Source organism: Rattus norvegicus, chromosome 1 (assembly GCF_036323735.1).
Source record: "Rattus norvegicus strain BN/NHsdMcwi chromosome 1, GRCr8, whole genome shotgun sequence".
NCBI classification, from domain to species: domain Eukaryota; kingdom Metazoa; phylum Chordata; class Mammalia; order Rodentia; family Muridae; genus Rattus; species Rattus norvegicus.
This window is the reverse complement of record NC_086019.1, coordinates 212,458,362-212,480,101: the sequence shown is the minus strand read 5'-3', so window position 1 is coordinate 212,480,101 and position 21,740 is coordinate 212,458,362. Positions and strand designations below refer to the sequence as shown.

Below are 21,740 nucleotides of genomic sequence, written 5' to 3'. Positions count from 1 at the left end.
AACAAGGCTCACTTCCATAGCTTCCATCATCTCCCAACAACCAACAAATTCTGAACGCAACAGTGGATTGACTGGTGAGGCTAGAGCGCTCGGGATCAGGCATTGCCCGGGAGCATCACTGCGCAGAAGCAGCCCAGCCTTCGCTGTATGTGAGCATTGCAGATCAAACATCAGGGCGTGCAAGCCACGCAGGGAGAGAGCTGAAAGGGCAGGAGTCTTAGATACAAAAGAAGCTGGAGTGCACTTTGAGGTCTCTGACCACCCAGATCTCAGTAAGACGAGCATTCACCCAGGTTGGGGCAGAACTGAACAAAAGCTTAAAGGTGTGGAAAGAACTTGGGGGTATCAAAACTCTCCCTTAGGGTTGGGGTAGTGGTAAACGGGCCCTTGTTCTGGTTCATTTTATTATCAGTCTGGAGTCATCTAGAAAGAGGGAAGCTCAAAATTCAAACTGGCCTGGGTCAGATTGACTGTGCGGCATTGTCTTATTTCTCATTTATTCCAGATGGCTTGGCCATCCCTGAATGGCTGGTCCCAGAAGCATGCAGGACCTCCTGCTTCCTGCCTCTGTACTCTATCCCACTGCCCCACTTGGCTATTTAAGATGTGATCTCTTTATATAGCTCTGGCTGTCCTGGAACTCATTGTGTGGACCAGGTTGGACTTGAACTCATGGATATAAACCTGCCTCTGCCTCTTAAGTGCTGGGATTATAGGCTTGGTTACCATGCCTGGCTTCTGCCCTCAGGTTCTTGCCTTGTCTTGTCATGACTGCTGTCCATGACGGATTATGACCTGGTAGCTATAAGATAAGACAAACCTTTTGCTTCCCAAGTTGCTTTTGGTTAAAGTGTTTATTACAGCAACTGAAAGGAACCTAGAACAGCCATTACATTTAGCAATTTGAAAAATAAGTAAATAAATTTAATGGCTGAGTCTAGGCATGGTGGTACATGCCTCAAATCCTAGCATTGAGGAGGTTGAAGCAAGAGGATTGGAAATTCAAGGATGGCCTTGGCTACAAAATAAAGTTAAATTAAAAATCAAATTTAGGATTTGATTTTAACTTTGATTTAGGAGGTCATCAGTGACCTCAACCTGAATAAACCAGTTTGGCAGAGTGGGTGTCACAGTGTGTTGGTATGTAAGTTTGAATGGGGTAGAATGCAGGCAGGCTTCTGTGGTCTTGTCCTAAAAGGAAGTTGGGAATAGGGGACTCCCTCCCTTTTATTTTTAAAGATTTATTTTATTTATTCCATGTATATGAGTACACTGTTGCTGTCTTCAGACACACCTGAAGGGGACATCGGATCCCATTATGGATGGTTGTGAGCCAGCATGTGGTTGCTGGGAATTGAACTCGGGACCTCTGGAAGAGCAGTCAGTGCTCTTAGCCGCTGAGCCATCTCCCCAGCCCAGGACTCCCTTTTTTAATATGCTAGCTGGGACGGGGCTGAGCTAGACAGCTCTGACAGCCCACTAGCGGCCTGCACATTCTCCCAGGAGTCCATTCCTGCACTGGCTCACAGGACCCTCCATCCCCTCTACTCTACAGTCCATGCTGCTCTTGGCCCCAAAGCTGAGTGAGACCAACCTCAATGTGGAGCTGCTGAAGCACTTCGCAAGGCTGCAAGCCAAGGACGACCAGGGTCCCATCCGCTGCAACACCACGGTCTGCTTGGGCAAAATCGGCTCCTACCTCAGTGCTAGTGTGAGTGTCCTGTAGAGCTGTGGAAGGGTGGCAGTCTCCTCTTGGGCGACAAAGCCTGTGTGCCTGGGTCCTCACTGTCCCAGAGCATCATTAGTCCTGAGCATCTTTAGGCCTAATGCTTGGGCTTCTTGAGATGGAGTTAGCTGTAGGTTAGATCACAGCTGGCCTTCAAGGGGGTAGGTCTGGGTTCTGAACCCATGACTCCATGTCTTTACACAACACTTGAACTTCTGCCAGGCCTGGCCAGTTAATAAGACTGAATGAAAGCTGGGCATGGTGACACATGCCTCTAGTCCCAGCACTTGGGAGGCAGAGGGTGGGTGGATCTCTGAGTTTGAGGCCAGCCTGATCTACGGAGTCAGTTTGACAACAGCCAGAGCTACATAACATAGGGAGACTCTGTCTCAAAAATAAATAAACAAAATCTAGTGATTGAGTAGGTCAGCAGCTAGGGAAGAAGAGAGGGGCACACTCGGCCTCAGGCCGCTGCTGTGTACACCTTGAGGCAGTGTGGATTCCAGTGATCCAAGAGAAACCTAGGCCCACACCGTAGGTAAGTTCTCTTCCCTTTTTTTGTTTTAAGTTTTTGGTTTTTTGAGATAGGGTTTTTCTGTGTATCAGCCCTCACTGTCCTAGGACCAGCTGTGTAGACCAGGCTGGCCTCAGACTCACAGAGAACCACCTGTCTCTCCCTCATGAGTGCTGGGATTAAAGGTGTGCACCACCTTTGCTCAACATAAAATCTTTTCTTAAATTTGAGATTGATAGATTTGTATTTTTAGGCCTTGGCTCCTGCCTGGAAAGTGAGGTCTGGTAGCTTGGGGCTGCTTGTTGCTTCTGTATATTCAAGTATCCTTTCCCTATCCATCCGGGCTTTCAGACTAGACACAGGGTCCTCACCTCTGCCTTCAGCCGGGCCACTAAGGACCCATTTGCACCATCCCGGGTTGCGGGTGTCCTGGGCTTCGCTGCTACACACAATCTCTACTCAATGGATGACTGTGCCCATAAGATCCTGCCTGTGCTCTGCGGCCTTACTGTAGACCCTGAAAAATCTGTGCGGGACCAGGTAAGGCATAGCCAGGGTAGACCTGGGGGCTGAGCTTGGAGATATTCAGTCTCCCAGAGACCTGACCGTGCGTTGGGATTGCTGGAGCACCCAGCTTGGCCTCTTGCTACTCCATAGGCCTTTAAGACCATTCGAAGCTTCCTGTCCAAATTAGAGTCTGTGTCGGAGGATCCTACCCAGTTGGCAGAAATAGGTGAGTGGCCCACACTCAGGCTCTCGTTCACTTTGCCGTGTCTTTTACTGTCTGTCCCCTGGTGTGTCCTACCCCATGGGGGCATCTGGAAGCTGGAGAACCCCAGTGAGTCACCATAGATGTTGCGTAGATAGGAGGAGGACTAGGCAAGGCCAGGGAGGGTTTGCCGTGCACCACTGTAGCAGAGCTGACCCTTTTGTCATCTCAGCAGAAGCCCATACTTGTGTATCTCTCACTGTCCAGAGAAGGACGTCCATGCAGCATCCAGCCCTGGAACAGGAGGAGCTGCAGCCAGCTGGGCAGGCTGGGCTGTGACCGGGGTGTCATCTCTCACCTCCAAGCTGATCCGAACACACCCCACACCTGTGCCGTCTGAGGCCGCTGTGCCCCAGAGACCAGTGCCAGAGGGTGAGTCCAGGGCTCGCCGCATCAGTGGCTGAGGGCTGAGGGCTGAGGGCTGAGGGCTGAGGGCTATTGTCAGGCTCCCCTGCTTCAGGAACAGAGACATAGGCATGGGGCACTGTCTGGTCACTCTTTGGGCCTCATGATACCCCTTCTCCTTTCACTCCTTTCCTGTTAACCACTTTACCCGAGAACCCTGTTTCCTAGGAGACCCTGCTCCAGCTCCAGCCCCTGCCTCTGCCACCCCTGCGACCTCAGGCCACCGGGAAACACAGGAAGAAGACAAGGACGCTGCAGAAGACAGCGCCACTGCCGACAGATGGGATGATGAGGACTGGGGCAGCTTGGAGGTAAGCAGGGCAGAGGAGGCCTCACCAGCTCAAGGCCCAGACTAGAATTGGGCCCGCCCTCATCTGTGTGGCATCCTGGTAGGGGAGCTCTGTGGATGGTCATGAGAGGTCAGCAACAGCCACTGAGCCTCTATTCAACTTCAGGGTCCCTAGAGCTAGGTCAGAGAAGAGAGGGCTGGTAGGTCTCAAAACCAGTAAAAACCCAAAGGGCAGAGCCATGGCCAGGAGGGCTCACTGTACTTGGCCTCTTGGGGGTTGAGAACATTGCTGGTCATGCATTTCTCCTTCTTACCCTGCAGCAGGAAGCCGAGTCTGTGTTGGCGCAGCAGGATGACTGGAGCACCAAGGGCCAAGGGAATCGAGCTGGACAGGTGGGCAGGGTCAGGCGGGGACTGTAGGGAGCACTGTTTGGTCATTTACTCTACCTGGCCTACCTGTCTTTCCTACTGTTCACACACAGGTCAGCCATTCAGACCACAAATCTCTGGACTCACACTGGAGCAGCTGGGAAGTTGAGGGCTCCTGGGACCAGGGCTGGCAGGAACCCAGTTCTGTGGAGCCACCCCCAGAAGGAACCCGGCTAGCCAGCGAGTATAACTGGGGTGGTGCAGAGCCCAGTGACAAGGGTGACCCCTTTGCTGCCCTGTCTGTTCGTCCCAGCACCCAGGTACTGGCTCACTAGAGCACGGTTTGGAGTACACTGTGCTGGGCATTGACCCCACTGCAGCCTGCATTTTCCTTTTCAGCCCAGGCCAGACCCAGACTCCTGGGGTGAGGACAACTGGGAAGGCTTGGAGGCTGAAAGCAGTGAGTGTTTCCCAAGAGGAGCTGATGGGCCTGGGTAGCGCAGGTGTGGGACCGGAGAGCTGAGGCTGCCACACACTCATCCTTTCCTTCCTGATCCCAGGGCAGGTGAAGGCAGAGCTAGCCCGAAAAAAGCGAGAGGAAAGGAGAAGAGAAATGGAAGCCAAGCGGGCGGAGAAAAAGGCCACCAAGGGGCCCATGAAGCTGGGAGCCCGGAAGCTGGACTGACAACCCTACCCCCAGACCCCTGGGCATTTCCAACCACTGGAAAGCAGGCCCGGAGGATGTATTTATTGTACAAACCATGTCAGCCTGGTCAGCAGGTCAGGCACATCTAGTGTACATAATCAGAGCCACAATAAATTCTATTTCACATCCTGGGTTCCAGCTCAGCCTAACCTGCCCAAGCAGTAGGTCTTGGTGCTGCCGTCCCAACCAGCTTTGGATGTGAATATCAATTTGCCTTGAAAGCCAAGAGTAAATTAAAGGGGCAGATCTGACTTGGAAGTTTCTAGAAATCATCCTCAGGGAGGAAAGCAGACAGCACTCTGCAGACAGGAGCACCCTTGGTTTTGGGGTGTGGGCAGGAGCTCTGTGGGCCCAGAAGGGTCCTTGGGTCCATGCTCTCATTTGGTCAGAAGCAAAGGATGTTCTTGTCTCCACTTTCAGTGGAGAGTACCCTCGACGGATGATCACTGAGGTGTGGGCTAAGACTGCATCAGCGGCGCCGCTGAGGCACACAGGCACCGTGAGGGCGGCTGCGGGTGAAGCCAGCTTTGCAGACACAGCGGAAGGAGCCACTGGTGTTCACACACCGCTCACTCTTGCACAGCAGCCCGCGCTGGTTCAGCTCTCGGCACTCATCAATGTCTGCAAGGTGGCATAGCAGACGCAGGCTTGGGTTAAGTCCCACTGTGGTGCACTCTAACCCCCACTGACTCTGCCCTTCTGTCCCTAACATCTTGCTCACCCACGCAGCGGGCACGGGAGGCGTCCAGCTGAAAGCCCCCAGGACATTCACATACTGCCCCTCCTGGCCGTGGCACACAGCGGCCACTCACACAGCGGCACTCATCTGAATCCTCTTCCGAGCTGTCCTCATCTACTTGGGCCAGAGGAATGCAGATATCACCATGGGCTCCCACTGATGGCCTCTAATCCACACCTCTGCTCCCTTGGCCTCACTTACCTCGTGGAGACTTCCCCAGTAGCAGGGGACTTGTATCCCAGAAAGAATTGCTCTCACTCTGTGAAGTCGGGCACTGGGACCCTGGAAGTGGGTACAGAGTCAGCAAACCCTGTTGTACCCCTGCACCCTACCTCTAGTCCCTCTGGGGTAGCTCACCAGTGCCACGCGGCGGGCACGGTCTGCACTGGGTACCCCAGCCACGGCCCTGGCGGCAGCAACAGTCATCGAAAGTGAGGGCAGGTCCCGCCAGGGGCCCCATACACATGCCGTCCTCTCCGCGCTGGCCCCAGCATACTTCTCGTCGCTCTGGGCCATGCTCTGTGGAACAGGACCCACATCAAGAGGAGGGAGGTAGGGACTACCCACTGTTGTCCCGTCCCAGCTGCCGGCTGTGGCCCGGGGGCTCCACCCTGACAGGACTCAAAATCGGCCCAGGACGAATGTCGCCCTCACCCGCCTGGCTCTCGGGGAGCTGGCAGTCGCGGCCGGAGGACCCGGGCACCCAGGGCGGGTGACACTCGCAGCGGTAGGAGCCCGGGAGGTTGACGCAGCGGCCAGGGCGGCAAGCAGCCGGATCCTGGCACTCATCCATGTCTATGGGACATGGAGGGGGTTGGTGGAGGTGGTGATCACAATTCAGCCTGGGCTCTGCTCCCCGCACTGATCCCCCGGGCCTCACCCATCTCCTCCTGGGCTCTGCTCCCCGCACTGATCCCCCGGGCCTCACCCATCTCCTCCGGGCTCAGACACTGGCGCTGCGCGGGGCTGTACTCTGCGGGCGGTGTGCAGGCGCAGCGGTAGCCTCCGCGTGTGTTCTCACACACTCCGTTCCTGCAGTTGGACTCATCCAAGCACTCATCCACATCTGCGGAGAGAAAGAAGGGCTGGTAACAGGAGCGGGCCTGGCTTAGGCTGCTTCCCCAGGAACACCACTTGCAGGTGTGCTCACCCACGCACTCCAGCAGGTTGCCGTCGTAATAGAAGCCCTGCTTGCAGTAGCACTCGTAGCCGGGTTGCGTATTCACGCACTTGCCCTCCTTACAGATCTCTGCCCCAAACAATATGCATTCGTCGATGTCTGTATAACCAAGGGAAACGTGAGTGCCCAGTGGCCTCTCCTTTACCTGGAAGTTTACTGGGCCCCTTTGCTGAGACTCATGGGTGGGGCATATTGGGAAAGTTGAACCTAAGACAGGGTTTCTGGTGGGGATTATTGGAACCAAGCTGGTGTAAGGGGTGGAGTTTACCCAGTGAGTGGTAGCCAACCAGCACCCTTAAACCAAGCCAAATTGTAAAGGAAGAAGCAAGGAGGTGCCAGGTCAGAGCTTACCACGGTGGGCTGGAATGCCATAGTTCACGATGTTGTTGTCTTGAGTGTAGCCCTTTCCATCAGGACACAGGCTGTGAAATTCAGCTGCAGGGTGAGGGAGGGAAGGAAAAGCAAGGCTGAGCACACAAACCACACATCTGCTCTCTCCTCCTTTCCCTCCCATCCACCCAGCGGGATGAATAAAAGGGAGCTCTGGGAAGGAGTGGGTGTATCCCTCTTACCTGAGCTGTAGACTGGACAGGGATAGATTTCACAATGGTCTCCCCAGCCGGCCCCCAGAGAGCAACAACACTCCTGCTGGGTGACATTGGTAGCCAATACACTGTCACAGAACACTGTGTCATCAAAGTTAAGGTAGCATTCCTTCTTGTGGTGGGGCTGCTCCACCTCTGGAGAGAGGGTGACAGTTCAAATTCATGGAGGTAGTAGCTTTGGCCCTGTCTACTGTACCCCAAAACTGCACGTACTCTGGCCTTTACTTGCCCTGGCCCTCCTTGTCTAGCCCCACCCACTTCTCCCAAGCAAAGAGGATTTCTTCCTGTTTCAGGAATTCAAAAGGGTGGAACTGGGGCACACCTCCAAGCCAGCTGTAGCTCCAAGGGTTACCAAGGGAGTGTACTCACCCTCACATCCATGCTGGTCCTGGGTGAGTGTGAAACCCTCATCGCAGACACAGACATAGGAGCCCTGGAGATTCTCGCAGGCCCCGTGGGGCAGGCACAGGCCTGGGTCCTGGCTGCACTCATCTATATCTAGGAGGTGCAAGGAGACCAGGAAGCAAGGGCAAGCTCGGCTGTGGAGAGACCCAGCCCCTCTTTCCCTGGGGTGTGTCTAAAGCCCTTACACAGGCTCAGAACCTGTGCATACCACAGAAGTCCCCTTGGACCCATCTGTGTGGGGAGGTTTGTGACACCGCTGTCAGCCTGTGTAAACCCTAAGGTCCCCCTGGCACTGGAATGAGCTTCTGACCCTCAGCTGACATTTGCAGACCTTCCTGCTCATCTCCCACTACCTTTCAGTTTTGCCATTCCTTGAGGCAATGTCTGTTGCTTGCTATCCTCCTGTCTCAGCTTCCTGTGTTGCTGGGATGGCAGATACATGTTATCAAACTTGGCTCCACACTTTCATTCCTCCCAAATTTTTGCTCAAGTTAGAGTTGTCCCCACCACTCTAAAAACACACTGAGTAATTTGCAACTCCTGTTCATGGAGTAGAACCCCACCCAGAGAGACCCTTCGCACCCAGAGACCCCCTTCCTACCCACAACCCCCTACTTAGAGACCCCTTCCCACCCAGAGAGACTCCTTCCCACCCAGAGTTCCTTACTGAGAGAGCTCTTCCCTCCCAGAGCCCCTGCTGAAAGACTCCTTATGATTCAAATCTCAACTCTACAGTCAACTCCCTTTAATTAACTTCTGGGTACCCTCACCCTGAACCTGAGGCCCGCTTTCCAATCTAGGGCCCCAGTTCATTGCTGAAATACCTAGTACACCACTTGGCAGACAGGGATGCAGGTATCACATGGTGATGAATGTACATAGAGGTCAGGCAGTTGATGGGTCAGACTGTCACATCTGTAAGGGGCTGAGCGGAGGGGCTGGAGAGGTGGCTCTGCCTTTATGAGCACTGGCTGCTCTTCCAGATGACCCAGCACCCACACGTCCACTCACAACCATCTGTAGCTCCAACGCCCCCTTCTGGCCTCCACAGAGATGTGTGCATGTGGTTCACAGACATGATTCAGGCAACCACACATGCACAAAAAGTAAAAACAAGGAACACAGAAACACTGCGGCCAGCAGGGTGATCCTTGTCAGAGAACAAATGCACTGGTGAACCAGTTAGATGGATTGATGGAGGAATGGAGGGATACAAAGACTACAGAAAAGCAACAGTGTGTCAAATAGATACAGAAAAGCTACAGTGTGTCAAATAGGTAACAGAAAAGCCTCAGTGTGTCAAATAGATACAGAAAAGCTACAGTGTGTCAAATAGATACAGAAAAGCTACAGTGTGTCAAATAGATACAGAAAAGCTACAGTGTGTCAAATAGGTAACAGAAAAGCCTCAGTGTGTCAAATAGATACAGAAAAGCTACAGTGTGTCAAATAGGTAACAGAAAAGCCTCAGTGTGTCAAATAGATACAGAAAAGCTACAGCGTGTCAAATACACTGCCCTACTGCTCCTTTCAGAAGCCTTCTGCCAACTCCTCTTACCTTGGCACTTCCTGCCTCCCACCAGCCGATGGCCTTGGGGACAAAGACATCGGTAGGAACCATTGGTATTGATGCAGTCACCCCCAATGCAGGCCGCGGGGAAGTCACATTCATCAATGTCTGTAGGAGATTAGGGTTTGGAGAATTTCCTGGGTTGACCCCATACACATAGCCTGGAGTTATCTGAGTTCCCTACTCCGAGACCCTTGGGTCACTCCCACACCCTCATGTCACAACTGGGATCTGGATGGGGACTGGACCTGGGCAGTAGAGATCCTGGGGTAGGTAGGAGCAGGCCAGCGCCCAGGCTCTAGGATCCCTCACCCTCACAATGGCTCCGGTCCCTTGACAGATGATAGCCAGAGAGGCACTGACACTGGAAGGAGCCTGGTGTGTTCGTGCAGATGCCATCGTGGCATATGTTCCCGGTCTCACACTCATCCATGTCTGCGGGACACAGAGGAGTGTCAGGGGACCAGGCTGTGTGGTCTCAGGCTTCTGTTACTGTTTTCCCACTGCCCTATGGGGCTTTCATCCTGCCCACACATAAAAACCATGCATGGGTGTCCATGCCAACTGTTCCCAGGATCCCATGGCCATACTTGATGCTAAAGAGCTCATGTCTTCCCACCCTTCATCCACACTCACCAAATAAGAGGTACTCTTGCTAGACTGGTTAGAGTTCTTTAGCTTCTCAAGTGGTACTTTGAAAGCCCAGCCACCTTCCACTAATGCTACCATGCCTTTACTCGAATCTCCTGATGCCCTTTCATCTACTCCGCCTTCCCTAGCATTGGTGCCGAGAGGCTCTGCTAGACACTCTTCTATCCAACTCTGTCTCCTTGGCTAAGTAGGCTCGACTCACCTTTCCGTAGCCCCCATAGTCCACAAACCAGAGTTTCACAGGGAGATGTCTGGTTCAAGACTCCTAACCTACAGTGGTCAGCCTCTGGCATTTCTGACTGAGAGACCCAATCGGACCGTCCTACTGACTTATCTAGCATGAAGGGGCTCCCAAACTTCCCTTTTTTTTTTTTTTTTTTTTGGTTCTTTTTTTCCGGAGCTGGGGACCGAACCCAGGGCCTTGTACTTCCTAGGTAAGCGCTCTACCACTGAGCTAAATCCCCAGCCCCCCAAACTTCCCTTTTAAAGGGGTCCAATCCCGTTCAATTCCATGCAAACACATGGTGGGTCACAACCATCTGTATTGGGATCAGATGCCCTCTTCTGGTGTGTCTGAAGACAGCGACAGTGTACTCACATATATAAAATAAACAAATAAAAATCAAAGAAGGGGGAGTCCAATCCCAGGGACCCTATCCCAAAAAACAGAACCACACATGGAGTCACTGAATCAAACTCCCCTCTTTCCCTGACCTTGACATTTGGCCAGTTTGTCCTACCATCGAGGCATCTTATGGCTGTCCCAAGCCGCTACCCTCACCCCATCCACCCATTAAGTACGCTGCTCTCTGATTCTTCTCTGCTCGCTACTTCCTACCGTCCTTTAGAGAACGCAAGCCTCCTTCCTTCAGGCCTGTGTCTCTGCTAGTCCACAAATTTGTCAAGTTTCCCAACTTGTCTGAATTCTAGCATCTTGTCTAGTTTTTGGTACTTAAAACATTACAAGGACAAGGACAATGATATCTTCTTTCCCTTCAAATTATCAAGCTTCCCAAACTAAAGTTTCAAGCCTCATCTCTTAAGAGACAAAAGTTGGTTCAATAGTTAAGGTCATTTACTGCTCTTACACAGTACATACCCACTTAGGAGTTCACCGAGGTCAGTAACCCCAGTTCTAGATGATCTGGTCCTCTTTTTTGGTTTCTGAAGACACTAGGTATGTACACGATACACATGCACTCATTCAGGCAAAGCATTCATATATTAAAAAAAAATTCAAGGTTCAGCTGCTTCCCGTAAAACGTTAAGCCTCAGTAGACAGCAGAATTGGTCCCCCACCAGCTACCCCCATTCTCTAACTTCTGTGAATGAGAGTGCTAGCCTGCCCAGCATGCGGGAGCTCACCTATGCAACTGAGGCCATCCAGTGCGGGCTCGTATCCCTGGGCACACGTGCAACGGTAAGAGCCCGGGAGGTTCTCACACCATCCAGGAGAGCAGGGGCTCCCCTCGGAGCATTCGTTGATATCTGCAGGGAAGAACCCCAGTATCAGACTGTGCCCAGCTTACAAACAGTTGGGGTGAGACTCCCCTCTGCAGGGCTAGGGGCGGAACTCTACTCTCTGGAGGCCCGCCCTCCACGTGGAGCCAGATCCGCTCTCACCACGACAGGCTCCGCCCCCCTGGCTGCGATAGCCAGGCTGGCAGGCGATGCACTTGAAGCTGCCAGGTTTGTTTTCACATTTGCCATCAGGGCAGGTGCTAGGGTCGCGACATTCGTCGATGTCTGCATGGAAGAGAAAAGGACGAGGACAAGTTTGGGGACAACATAGCTGGTCCAGTGCTCTTAGTCCTCGACAGGGCCTCCCTCCGTCACAAATCAAGGCAAAATGGACCAGTTTTAGCTTCCCTGACCCCAGCCTGAGAGGATCAGAGATAGGTGCAGGCCTCTTGTTCCCATCCTAAGGGACAGCTGTGATGCCTGCTTTGGTCTGGAGGGTAACCCACCTTCGCAAACGGGTGGTCGTGAGGTCTTGAGCCGGTAGCCAGGATAGCAGTTGCATTTGTAGTGACCAGGAAAGTTGATGCAGAAGCCACCGTCACCACACAGATGAGGCTTGGCGCACTCGTTTAGGTCTGAGCAAAGATAGGGTGCGATGGGGCGTGGGGCGGGCAGTAGGAGCTGGTCCCACCCAGTATACCCGGGTTAGCCAAGGGCTGGTGGCGCTCACCCACGCACGAGCGGCCCCCTGCACCCACGTGGAGGCGGTAGCCTCGGTTGCAGTGACAATTATAGGAGCCACCAGTGTTCATGCAGATGCCTCTCCCGGGACCGCAGGGCTCTGCCTCACACTCGTTCACATCTGGAAGGATCAGTAGGTGAGGGACATCAAAGGCAAGTAGTGAGCCACGGCAGTGGCTCTCGGGCTCCTCCCCAGCCAATCCCTGTCCACACACACACTACACCCCCTAAACCCTCCACCCCTGCTCACCAACACAATATCGGTGCTGTGGATGTGACCGGTAGCCCGGGTTGCAGTGGCAGGAGTAATCCGAGGGGCCAGGCACACACTGTCCATGGCCACAGATGTTCTGGTTCAATCGGCACTCATCGGTCTCTGTGGCACGAGGGTATCCGGTCAAGGGACTGATCAGGGAATGCGTGTTTTCTGCCACACCCCCAGAGACAGATGCTGGCACACCAGCCCTACTGACTAGGAAAGCTTGGTCACACAGTGACCTCTGGCTTCTGCACATGGGTATTTAAATCCTAGGAGTTCCTAGTAATTATTTCAAGTAATACTAATGCCATTGTTCCAGAAAGTCTCCAAATAGGACTCTGGTGTCTTTGTCATCCCTGCCACCTTCATTATTTCCATTCCTACCTAGCATTCTAAGAGCCCGACCCCTGTCACCTCAAATCAAACCACAACAGCTAAGTGCCCTATGTTCTTAATACTCTTTCCCAAGAGTCTCTGAGACAACATTCTTGCCAGTCTCCTGTGGCTTCAGGTTTATTAATATCTTCTAGCCAATGACTTCAATACCCTTTGCTCCAAGGACCTGCATCTTCCATTTTCCAATGGTTGACTGTCTCCCCTCCCAAGACAGACACCAGTTAGTTCCTAGGAACCCAACTTGGGCCAGCACTGTGTCCAGCTCTGCTTGTCCTCTGGGTCATAAGCTCCATTTCCTCCTCTTCCCTTTGGTCCCCATCTTTTCCACAAAGCCCAGGGTGATGCTAAACTCAGCGTTGCCAAAATCCACCTGACCAGTGGGCCTGGATGGGCGCTGCTCTCTGCCTGCTGTGCTGTCCATAGGCTTCCTTGCTCCCCTCCCAGGCACCTTGTCCTCCACATTCCCACAATCCACTTGCGCCCCTCATCTAGGAGCTCATCTAGGTTCAGGGTTTCAGTCAGGGTCAATAACTGTGGCCTTGGAGTCCCTACGACATAGGTTCCTTCTGGCTTCTCTGTGACCTGGGACAAATTGCTAAACCTCTCTGAACCCGGCAGTTCTCATCTGGAAACCAAGGCAAGCACTTCCCTTCAGAGTAAGAGAGCACACTGATGCTTAGTCAGTGAAGGTAATCACATAGAGCCTGGCAGAGAGACTGCTCAGTCTGTGTTGGCAATTCTGACACGCAAGTCCTTGCAGATGCTTCTCATCTTTGGCATCAACCCCGAGCCTGTTATGGCGGCTCCATGAAGTAGCTTCCCCTGCTTCTCTGTGGTTTCTCCCTCCTCCACCAATGATTCATACTTCTTACACCTTTGCCCAGACTTAACCTCCCTGGAATGTTCTTTTTCTGAATCTGCACGTCCCTCCCCTCCCCACTTCACTTGAATGTCTAGCAATCTTAAACACACACACACACACACACACACACACACACACACACACACACCCTACAACCTCTCCTTGTACGATTGCTACTGTTACAATCTTCAGCCTTCCCTGACTTCCTGACACCTTTTCGAGTAACATTTATGAGACATGATAGACTTTAATTATTGCTCTATTTTGCAGGTCTCACACCATGGCCCAGGCTGACCTTGAACTCTAGGCAATCCTTCTGCCTTCACTTCCTGAGTATTGTGATTACAGGTGCGAGCCACCACACCAAGCTCAATCTGTTTGCTTTGGTTGGGATTTATTTGGGAGACACATGGTAGGTGCTCAATAAATATAAGTTGAATGATGAAGACTCTCAATTGAGCTGGCCATCACACTAACAGGCCCACTGGAAAGCAAAGCGACCCCTCTCCTGATCACTGGACCTTCCCCAGCTCCAAGTTCTGGGCAAGTGCTAGCCTGTTAGTTTACGGAGTGTTGGAAGGAGGAAAGCTAAGCTGGATGTGTAGCCTATTCAGGATGTGGCCCTGCTGGCAGGCCTTACCTGTGACCTGAGTGGGGGCGATCTCCACCGCACTTCGGGATGGGGGCAAGTCTGGCAGGAATCGGTGGAAGGTAGGTGGGGAGGGGCGAGAGATCAGCTCTGTGGGCAGAAGCAGGGGCTTTTCAGAAAGCAAGGCTCCTACCTCCTGTAGGCTACACCAAAGCTTTGCCACCCAGTCCTCACTGTTACACCCTCTACAAGCACACACCTCCCAGTGGTTTGGCCCCCATTTGCAGTGCCTCTGCTCACCTGGGTAAGGCCGGGCAGGTGAGGTGGTGGTAGTGGGGTGGCTCTGTTGCACCGATCGCTCCTCGCTCACTGGCTGTGGTTATAGCAATATAAGCCTCCTTGCCTCCTTTGTCTCCCTATCCCTCCCCCTGGGCTCCCATACTTACTGGGTCCAAGGTCACTCCTAAAAGAGAAGAAGGAACATTATTTATGTCAGAATGGGAGGTCAAGGATCAAGGTGTATAGCTAGGGTAGGTCTCTGAGAGTTCAAAAGTCATGCCTTTGGGTCAAGGGTCAAAGCTTAGATCCTGAGATTAGGGTACTTTTGCTTAGTAGCCATTGCCTAGAGGGCAGGGAATTGTACAGTGCCAGCCTAGAAGGTGATAGGCCAAGTCAGATAGTGAGAGGGTGAGGGTGAGAGGGTAAGGCCTGGGGGAGGAGGGTGTCCGTGGTTCGGCCTAGGGATTTAAATGTTAGAACAGTAGTTCTCAACCTTCCCGCCTTTACTACACTTCCTCATGCTGTGGTGATGCCCCCCCCCGCCATAAAATTATCTAATCGCTACTTCATAACTCTAATTTGTTACTGTTATGGATCTTAATGTAAATATCTGATAGGCAGGATATCTGATATGTGACCCCCCAGGAGGGCCCGACCCACAGGGTGAGAACCACTGCCTTAAGAAGTTAGCCCAGGGGTCTTATCTGTAGATCTGGAGCCTTTGGATCAAGCCAGACCTCTCTCTTCCTCTGTGTCCTCGAGTGCTGGTGCTCGGCTGGGGCTTTCAGGAAGCTGCTGGGGTTTGGGTGGCCCATCAGGGTGCAGGAAGAGGGAGAAATCACTTTCACCCTGGATGGTGAGGGTCTGGTGGGAGGTGAGGATATGGTACCCTTTCCCAGCCGGGCAGATCTCCTTGAAGGCTGCTGTGGTCAAGATGTAGACACCACAGCAAGTGAACTCCTGGACAGGTACACAGCCCATGTCCCCACCCCACGCCATGCACTGTGCCTCTGCCTCACCTGTACCATCTGCTGGGCAGCGCTGGCACCGGGCGCCCCAGGCTTTACCCACACTGCAGCAGCAGAGCTGGCGTGTGAGGCGTGTGGTCAGTGGGTGCTGGCACTGATGCTCAGTGCTCACGAGGCGGAAACACAGGCTCTTCTCCTCTGGTTTGTCGGCTGCAGGGGTGGGAGCAGAGGGCGGGACCTGAGCATCACCCATGTCCGTCTGCCCAGTTGCTTCAGACGCTCCCTGCTTCTCCATTCTGTCAACTCTTGGCCCTGACCTCTGTGACCCCAGACCTCTGTGACCCCCGACTCCTGATTAGAGTGGCTCTGAATTCCATCTGTTCTTCTCACCAAAACAGTGATGTACAGGACGCTGACTTCCTCCTCTGACCTCCATGATCTCTGACCTCACACCACTGACCCCTATCTGCTCTGCGTCTTGTCCTTTCTGCTACCAACCCTTAACCCGCCCTGACCTCGTGACTCTGCTTGAAGCCCTGTCCTTCCCATCCAGCCTTGTGAATTCACAGGACCCAAGTCTCACCAATGCACTGTGTGCGCGAGGGACCCAGGCTATGACCAGGCGGGCAGACACAGCGGTAAGAGCCAGGGTTGTTGAGACAGTCACCATGGCGACACATGCCGGGCATCACACATTCGTTGATGTCTGTGATAAGCAGTTTGATTCTTGTAGCTGGGGCCATAAGGTAGCAGCAAGCTGCTCCAAGCACTTGAGGGTTCTGCCTTCATCAGACCGTTTCTCTGACACCTTGGGACACCCCCATGACCACTGACCCACCCTACAGCCCACAGACTCTCCAGCTGACCATACCCTGGCAGTGGGTGCTGTTGAGCCTCTTGTAGCCCTGGGGGCAGTCAGCACCCACCTCCCCACGTACAGGTCCTGGCTTCTGCACCCCTGTATCTGCAGAGAAAGGGCAGACACAATAGCAACAAGACGGGGAAACACTGTGGTTCTGCAGGAGAGAAATGAGGGCTTTGGAGAAGAGACAGAGGATTTCGTGGGTTCACCACCAAATTTGGGGGCGGAGCCTGCACTGGGGGGGGGAGGGGAGATTCCCATAGCAGGGATGGGAGAAAGATAGCTGGGCCACCCTGTGGGGGACACTTCATTGAGCCAGGCACTCACACTGAAGCTGTGGGCACTTGTGACACTTGCTTTGTCCCCAGGCAGTACCGATGCTACCGCAGCAATCTTCCTGCTTGGTGAGGCCGGGCAAAGGGTTGCTGCCACACTGGAGGAAGGGATGTGGAGAGGAATCACCGAGTGGCTCGCCTCAACTTGCCTCCCTCCTGAGGCCCCTTTCTTTTTCCAGCCCCAACCTGTGACACTCAATTGTATGCGGTCATGATGTGACTCAGGTGACCCTGAAATAGAATGACTGTTCCTTTGGAGTTGTGGTTTTACTCACAGGCTGCTTGGGCAGTGTGTCCTGGAAGCAGCGGCCCAGTGGTTTTTGGGTGGGTGGCCTCGGGTGCGGGGGCTTGGGATGCGGCAGCAGGTGCTGGGAGGAGGCTGGACCTTCAGCATTCGGCCCCTCGATGCGGTGCACCTGAACGGAAGCTTCAGGAGGGTGATGGACACGCACGTTCACCACAGGGGGCGGAGCCTGCACTGGGGGGGGCGGGGCGCGGTGGCCTCAGGGCTGTCCCGCTTCTGGAGGGTCGCGACGCTGAGCTCCTCCAGGGCCTGGCCCGCGCCCCGATCCGACCACCCTTATTACCCGCCCATTTAAGCACCCCCCGGGTTTCCCAGTCTCCTAGTACCTTCTGCTGAGATTTGTCCTGGCCCCAGGGGCACCAAGAAGGCTGCATGTTGTGCAGGAGGACCCTCCCCCGGCCCGGGAGGATCTGCGATCACCTGCACCGCATAAATGGCGTGTTTGCTAGCCACAGACTCTCCTTCTGGGACAAGGGGCGGCAGCGGGCCTGTGGACATGGCTCCGGTCCGGGCCAGTCCGGGGCCTGAACTGCCGGTGCCGGCTCCAGTTCCTGCGGCAGGCACCTGGCAGAAGCGCCCCGTGAAATCCGGGGGACACAGGCACTGGTTTCGGGAGGAGCACTGGCCACCGTTCATGCAGGGTAGAGGGCACACCACTAGGGAGGAGACAGGGGTCAGAGCCTGGTTTCTCTTCAGGCCATCATCACCCACGACCTGACTCACTATTCAGGCTTCCTTGCCACCCTAGCTCTGCCCTATGGGGAACCTGACTTTGATAATAGGTCACACACATGACCCTGAAAAGCAAAAGAAAAATAACAGAAGAGAGCCCAGGAGGTGGGAGACAGACAGCCTTTGACAGCTATTTTCCATGATAAGGTTAATATTTGGAGTTTACAGAGAACTAAAAATGCTGACATCTAAAGAACCAATCAGTTAATAGGTAGGCATGAATGGCCTTCTGTAGGTCCCCAAAACCTTTCTCTCCACGACGGATTGTGGAATCTTAAATTCCAGGCTTAACTCCTGGCCATATGCCCTTATGTCTCTGAGAATTTACTTCCCCTTCTCAGGCACCTGGGCCTCCTCTATGCTGGTAACGTTGCCTGGAGCAGGCAATGTCTATACAGATGCTTACCCCAGTGTGGAACAGAGTGTACAGAAGCAACAACTAATGCTCTCCCCTTAGTTCAGGCCTCAAGTTTCTCCCCTAGCCCATCCTCATATTCAACCTTCATCTTGCCATCAACCCTAGTTCATGCAGCTGCCAATGGCACACCATGTCTAACCAAACCAGGGTCTAGCCCAGGACACTGACAGAACTCAGGACTTCTATCTGCCTGGGCTTACCCCTGGGAATTCTTGGCTGTTCAGCCACAGGTGACCGACCCTAGCATATAATTGCAGTCTCTACAGTGTCCCTTAAACCCATCTCCGGTCTCACTCAGGACCTCTGCCCAACTGTCCACAGTCCCATCATGACTAGAGAAACCTGCCTCAGGCAAAGTTCTAGAAAAAAAAAAAAAAAAAAAAAAAACAACCCTACCCCTTCCCTCATCTTACTGCTCTGCTCCCTGTCTGAACATTTGAGGCCATGTTCCAGAACCTTCTTTTACTCCAACTCCCTCTGTTTGTCTCCTGCACACCCCTGGCGCAGGACCTAGCTACCTCCTACCAGTGTGCCAGCGTCTCCATCCGTTGGCTGTACCTCTATCCGTTCCTTTAGTTCTTGCTAGTTGCTTCATGGTCCAGATCTGGCCATTTAGGGTCCAGTGTCTCTCCCAGAAAGGAGGTTTTCCCATTCCCCACCCTCTGCCCGGCTTGGCTGGCACTTTCCAGAGTTGTAGTCATATTTGCTTCTCCCAATATAAAGGGCATTTTCCAGGGCACAGTGTGGTGGTCCTCAGCTCTGTGTCCCAAAGGAGGTCCCTGAGTTCCAACCACAGCTCCTCTCTTGCTTGTTCTAAGGACACTCCACTTTCTCGGGAGGGTAGGTGGCTGTGCTATTTCCCTGGACACTCACAGGGGCAGCCCTGACCCATTTCTGATCATGAGGGTGGGAAGAGCATCCCAGACTAGCCTATCCTATCCTGTCTAGTCTCTGGAGACCAGGCCTCAAGGGCAACAGAGGTGTGTCCTGGGCCAGAGGAGGCAGAATCCTCTTCTTCCTGCTTTCCAGTGAGTCACCCATCGTGGTGAGAGTATGACCTCTCAGTGACATCCTCCCACTGTGGCCCGGGCACAGAGCCTGGGGGATGTGGGCAGCATGGACAGAGACAGGAGCCTGCACAGGATGGTCAGGCAGGGGGCCCGAGAGGCTGGGCATGCATACACTCACATGCACAGTCATCCTGTCACACATACACACTCATTCTGACACAAATACTATGGGCTCGCTGTGTAAACACTCCCAGACAGTGACTGTAGACACACACCCGAAACACACAGAGCACGAGCTAGTCACATCGTGCCATGCCAAAGCCTGTGCATGTATACACACACACACACACACAGAGAGAGAGAGAGAGAGAGAGAGAGAGAGAGAGAGAGAGAGAGAGAGATCGAGCGCCCTTGGGTCTGGAGCTGTGAGTGAACATGAGAACGTGTGAGAGGGGCTGTTTTCCTGGTACCATCCTGGGCACGGCCTAATTACCCTGTCCAGGAGGGTAATTACCACTGGGACACCTCCCCCTGCCTAGCCCACAGGGCCCCAGGGGAGGAGTCTTGAGCACCAGGCCTTCTCTTTAGAGAGATGCTAAAGGAAGGGGTGGGCTCTAGGTTGACCAGGAGGCCCTCAGTCTTGGGGTGTGGGCAGCTCTGAGGGCCTTTCAGATGTTTGGAACTTATGAGTGATGTAGGGAACAGACTAGCTGATTGAGGACCCAAATGACCCCCACCAGCAGGCCTGTACCACTATTTAGTACCCTACTTCTTAGGCCTCAAAGCCTTTCTTTCCCCCTCAGATTTTGCCAATAGCTAACTCCTTCATTCCAGTCTCGACCCTAGCTCCGCCTTCCTGAGAACACAGGTGTCTTCTTCCACCGGGCCAAACTTGAGGCAGTTTCAAAAGAATTCTGTATGGGGGGCATATTTACCCAGCTCTGCACGACTTCCTACCCTTGCTCTCATCTGTCCAACCCCTTGTATGCTCCCTCTTAGAACTGAGCACCTCTCAGGAATCCTGTGTCATCCGGGACCCCAGCTTAAGCCTCAACCCTTATCCAATACTTAAAAGTCCAAGCTTCCATACAGCCCCTCACTCTGTTTTCCAAGGGCTGCAGCCTCTCAAGACCCTGCGATCGATCGCTGTATCCCAGCTTCCCATCTCTTATGCCAGTGTTCCACTCTGTTTCCTGCCTGGTGCTATTGCCTGCCCTCCCCTAAGTCCCCAGCCAGAGCCCCTGGCCCTCACCCACGCGGAAGCCAGAACCGGTGAGCGTGTCGGTGCTGTGGCCGTTCTCTCCGATGAGCGTCATATTGGAGCCCTGCTGACAGCTGTCCCGACACTGGCCCTTCAGACAGGTCCGCTTGCAGATCACCGGCGCAAAGACCACCTTGAAGCGTTCGCGGGCCAGCGCCCCGCCCCCGCCTGTGCCCCGCTCGCCGGCCGGCCCCCCCTCCGCCCCGCCGCCGGGGCCCAGCAGCGCCAGCAGCAGTAGCGCCAGCAGCCCCGATGCCCCCGCCTGGCGCATCGCAGGGGCCAGGCCGCGGGCAGCCCCTCGGGGCCCGGGCATCCGGGGCCGCACGACCCTCGGAGATCGGGGGTGGAGCCCGAGCAGGGGATCGAGTGTTGGGAGCCCGGGAGAGGGCTGCAGAGGGCTGAGCGGGGCCAGAAGCCAAGGGCAGGGAGGGGACAGCAGGAGCGGCCGGGATCTCGGTTGCGAGGGAGAGCGATGGAAGCTGCACTGAGGGGAGAGCGAAGAAAGTTCCCTGGCCGGGAGAACTGAGGCCGGAGCGAGGAGGCCGGAGCAAGTGGAGGCGGAGAGGAGGAGCGAGGGGAGAGGAAGGCCGGGCGGCCAGCCCGCTCCGCGCCTCCCCCTGGCCGGGCTCCTCTCCCGCGGCCGCCGGGAAGCAGGGAGCGCGCGGGGAGGACGCAGGGAGAAGTGAGCAGTTGTTTTCCCTGGCTGGAGCGCGCCGGCGGCGAGGGGGGCTGGGACGCTGGCCCCGGGCCAGGGAGACACTTTTTTTTTCTCCCTCTCTCTTTTTTTCCTTCTGGTTCACGCGTCTTTCGCTGCTGCCCGGAGAAGCGACGATGTGCGGCAGGGAAGGCGCCGGCTGGAATGGGGGTAGTTCCTCAGGTGCCCGCCCCGCGCAGGAACTGAGCTGGGTCCTTTCCAGAAGAATCCTCACCTGGGGACTCGCGGGCCTGCCCCATCAAATTCCTCCAGGCGGGTGCAGAGGCCTGCGTACACCTTCCCAGCCAGTTACTTTCCCACCCGGTCAAAATGGGGAAACTAAGGCATGTGAGCCTTGCTCAGAGGACCAGAGGTCTGTTAACTTTTGCCCATTGGCATTTGTACACGTAGGGGTCCTCCAAGCCCTGAAGTCATGGGAAGTTATTTCTGGTCCTGCCTTCCCCTTGAAGGAAACGATTTAAGCAGGAGAGAGCACCTTCTGGCCAAGGTTCACTGAGGTCCCTGGAAGAAGCCTGTAGGATCCAGAAGAAGAGCAGAAAGAACAAAGCTAGAAATCTGACTTCCCTGCCAATGCCACACACCCCACCCCTTTTAGAGGGCTTCCTGGTGCCCACCCTGCC

At 54.3% G+C, this 21,740-nt stretch overlaps 2 protein-coding genes across 11 annotated transcripts in view; one reads left to right on the top strand and one right to left on the bottom strand.

Moving 5' to 3' along the window:
* Scyl1 (SCY1 like pseudokinase 1) overlaps positions 1-4,904 on the top strand; it is a 14,088-nt gene extending 9,184 nt beyond the window's left edge. For 2 of the 3 annotated variants that reach the window (NM_001011938.2, XM_063286864.1), the window contains 9 exons: positions 1,556-1,711; positions 2,592-2,780; positions 2,898-2,973; positions 3,217-3,381; positions 3,583-3,725; positions 4,025-4,096; positions 4,186-4,392; positions 4,472-4,532; positions 4,633-4,904. In NM_001011938.2, the coding sequence (NP_001011938.1) occupies positions 1,556-1,711; positions 2,592-2,780; positions 2,898-2,973; positions 3,217-3,381; positions 3,583-3,725; positions 4,025-4,096; positions 4,186-4,392; positions 4,472-4,532; positions 4,633-4,757 (1,194 nt within the window). In that variant the 3' untranslated portion in view covers positions 4,758-4,904. The remainder of the gene's footprint in view (positions 1-1,555; positions 1,712-2,591; positions 2,781-2,897; positions 2,974-3,216; positions 3,382-3,582; positions 3,726-4,024; positions 4,097-4,185; positions 4,393-4,471; positions 4,533-4,632) is intronic. The other variant, XM_006230749.5, reaches the window with a different exon arrangement.
* Positions 4,800-21,740, bottom strand: Ltbp3 (latent transforming growth factor beta binding protein 3). 8 transcript variants are annotated; one of them, XM_039092642.2, is made up of 28 exons: positions 20,397-21,740; positions 17,311-17,640; positions 16,956-17,158; positions 16,673-16,778; positions 16,355-16,447; positions 16,067-16,189; positions 15,535-15,693; positions 15,253-15,438; positions 14,683-14,699; positions 14,537-14,609; positions 14,288-14,386; positions 12,381-12,506; positions 12,120-12,251; positions 11,896-12,024; positions 11,552-11,674; positions 11,294-11,416; positions 9,590-9,712; positions 9,266-9,385; positions 7,672-7,800; positions 7,270-7,437; positions 7,049-7,132; positions 6,668-6,796; positions 6,398-6,583; positions 6,172-6,312; positions 5,875-6,036; positions 5,719-5,799; positions 5,500-5,634; positions 4,806-5,399 (listed from the first exon to the last, which is right to left on the bottom strand). In XM_039092642.2, exons 1-28 carry the CDS (start codon positions 20,716-20,718, stop codon positions 5,248-5,250), a joined length of 3,954 nt encoding a protein of 1,317 aa, XP_038948570.1. In that variant the 5' UTR covers positions 20,719-21,740; the 3' UTR covers positions 4,806-5,247. The 8 variants fall into 8 exon arrangements, with proteins under 8 accessions (NP_001178490.1, XP_038948570.1, XP_063131715.1 ...); XM_063275645.1 differs by having other exon boundaries at positions 5,500-5,631; XM_039092644.2 differs by having other exon boundaries at positions 6,446-6,583.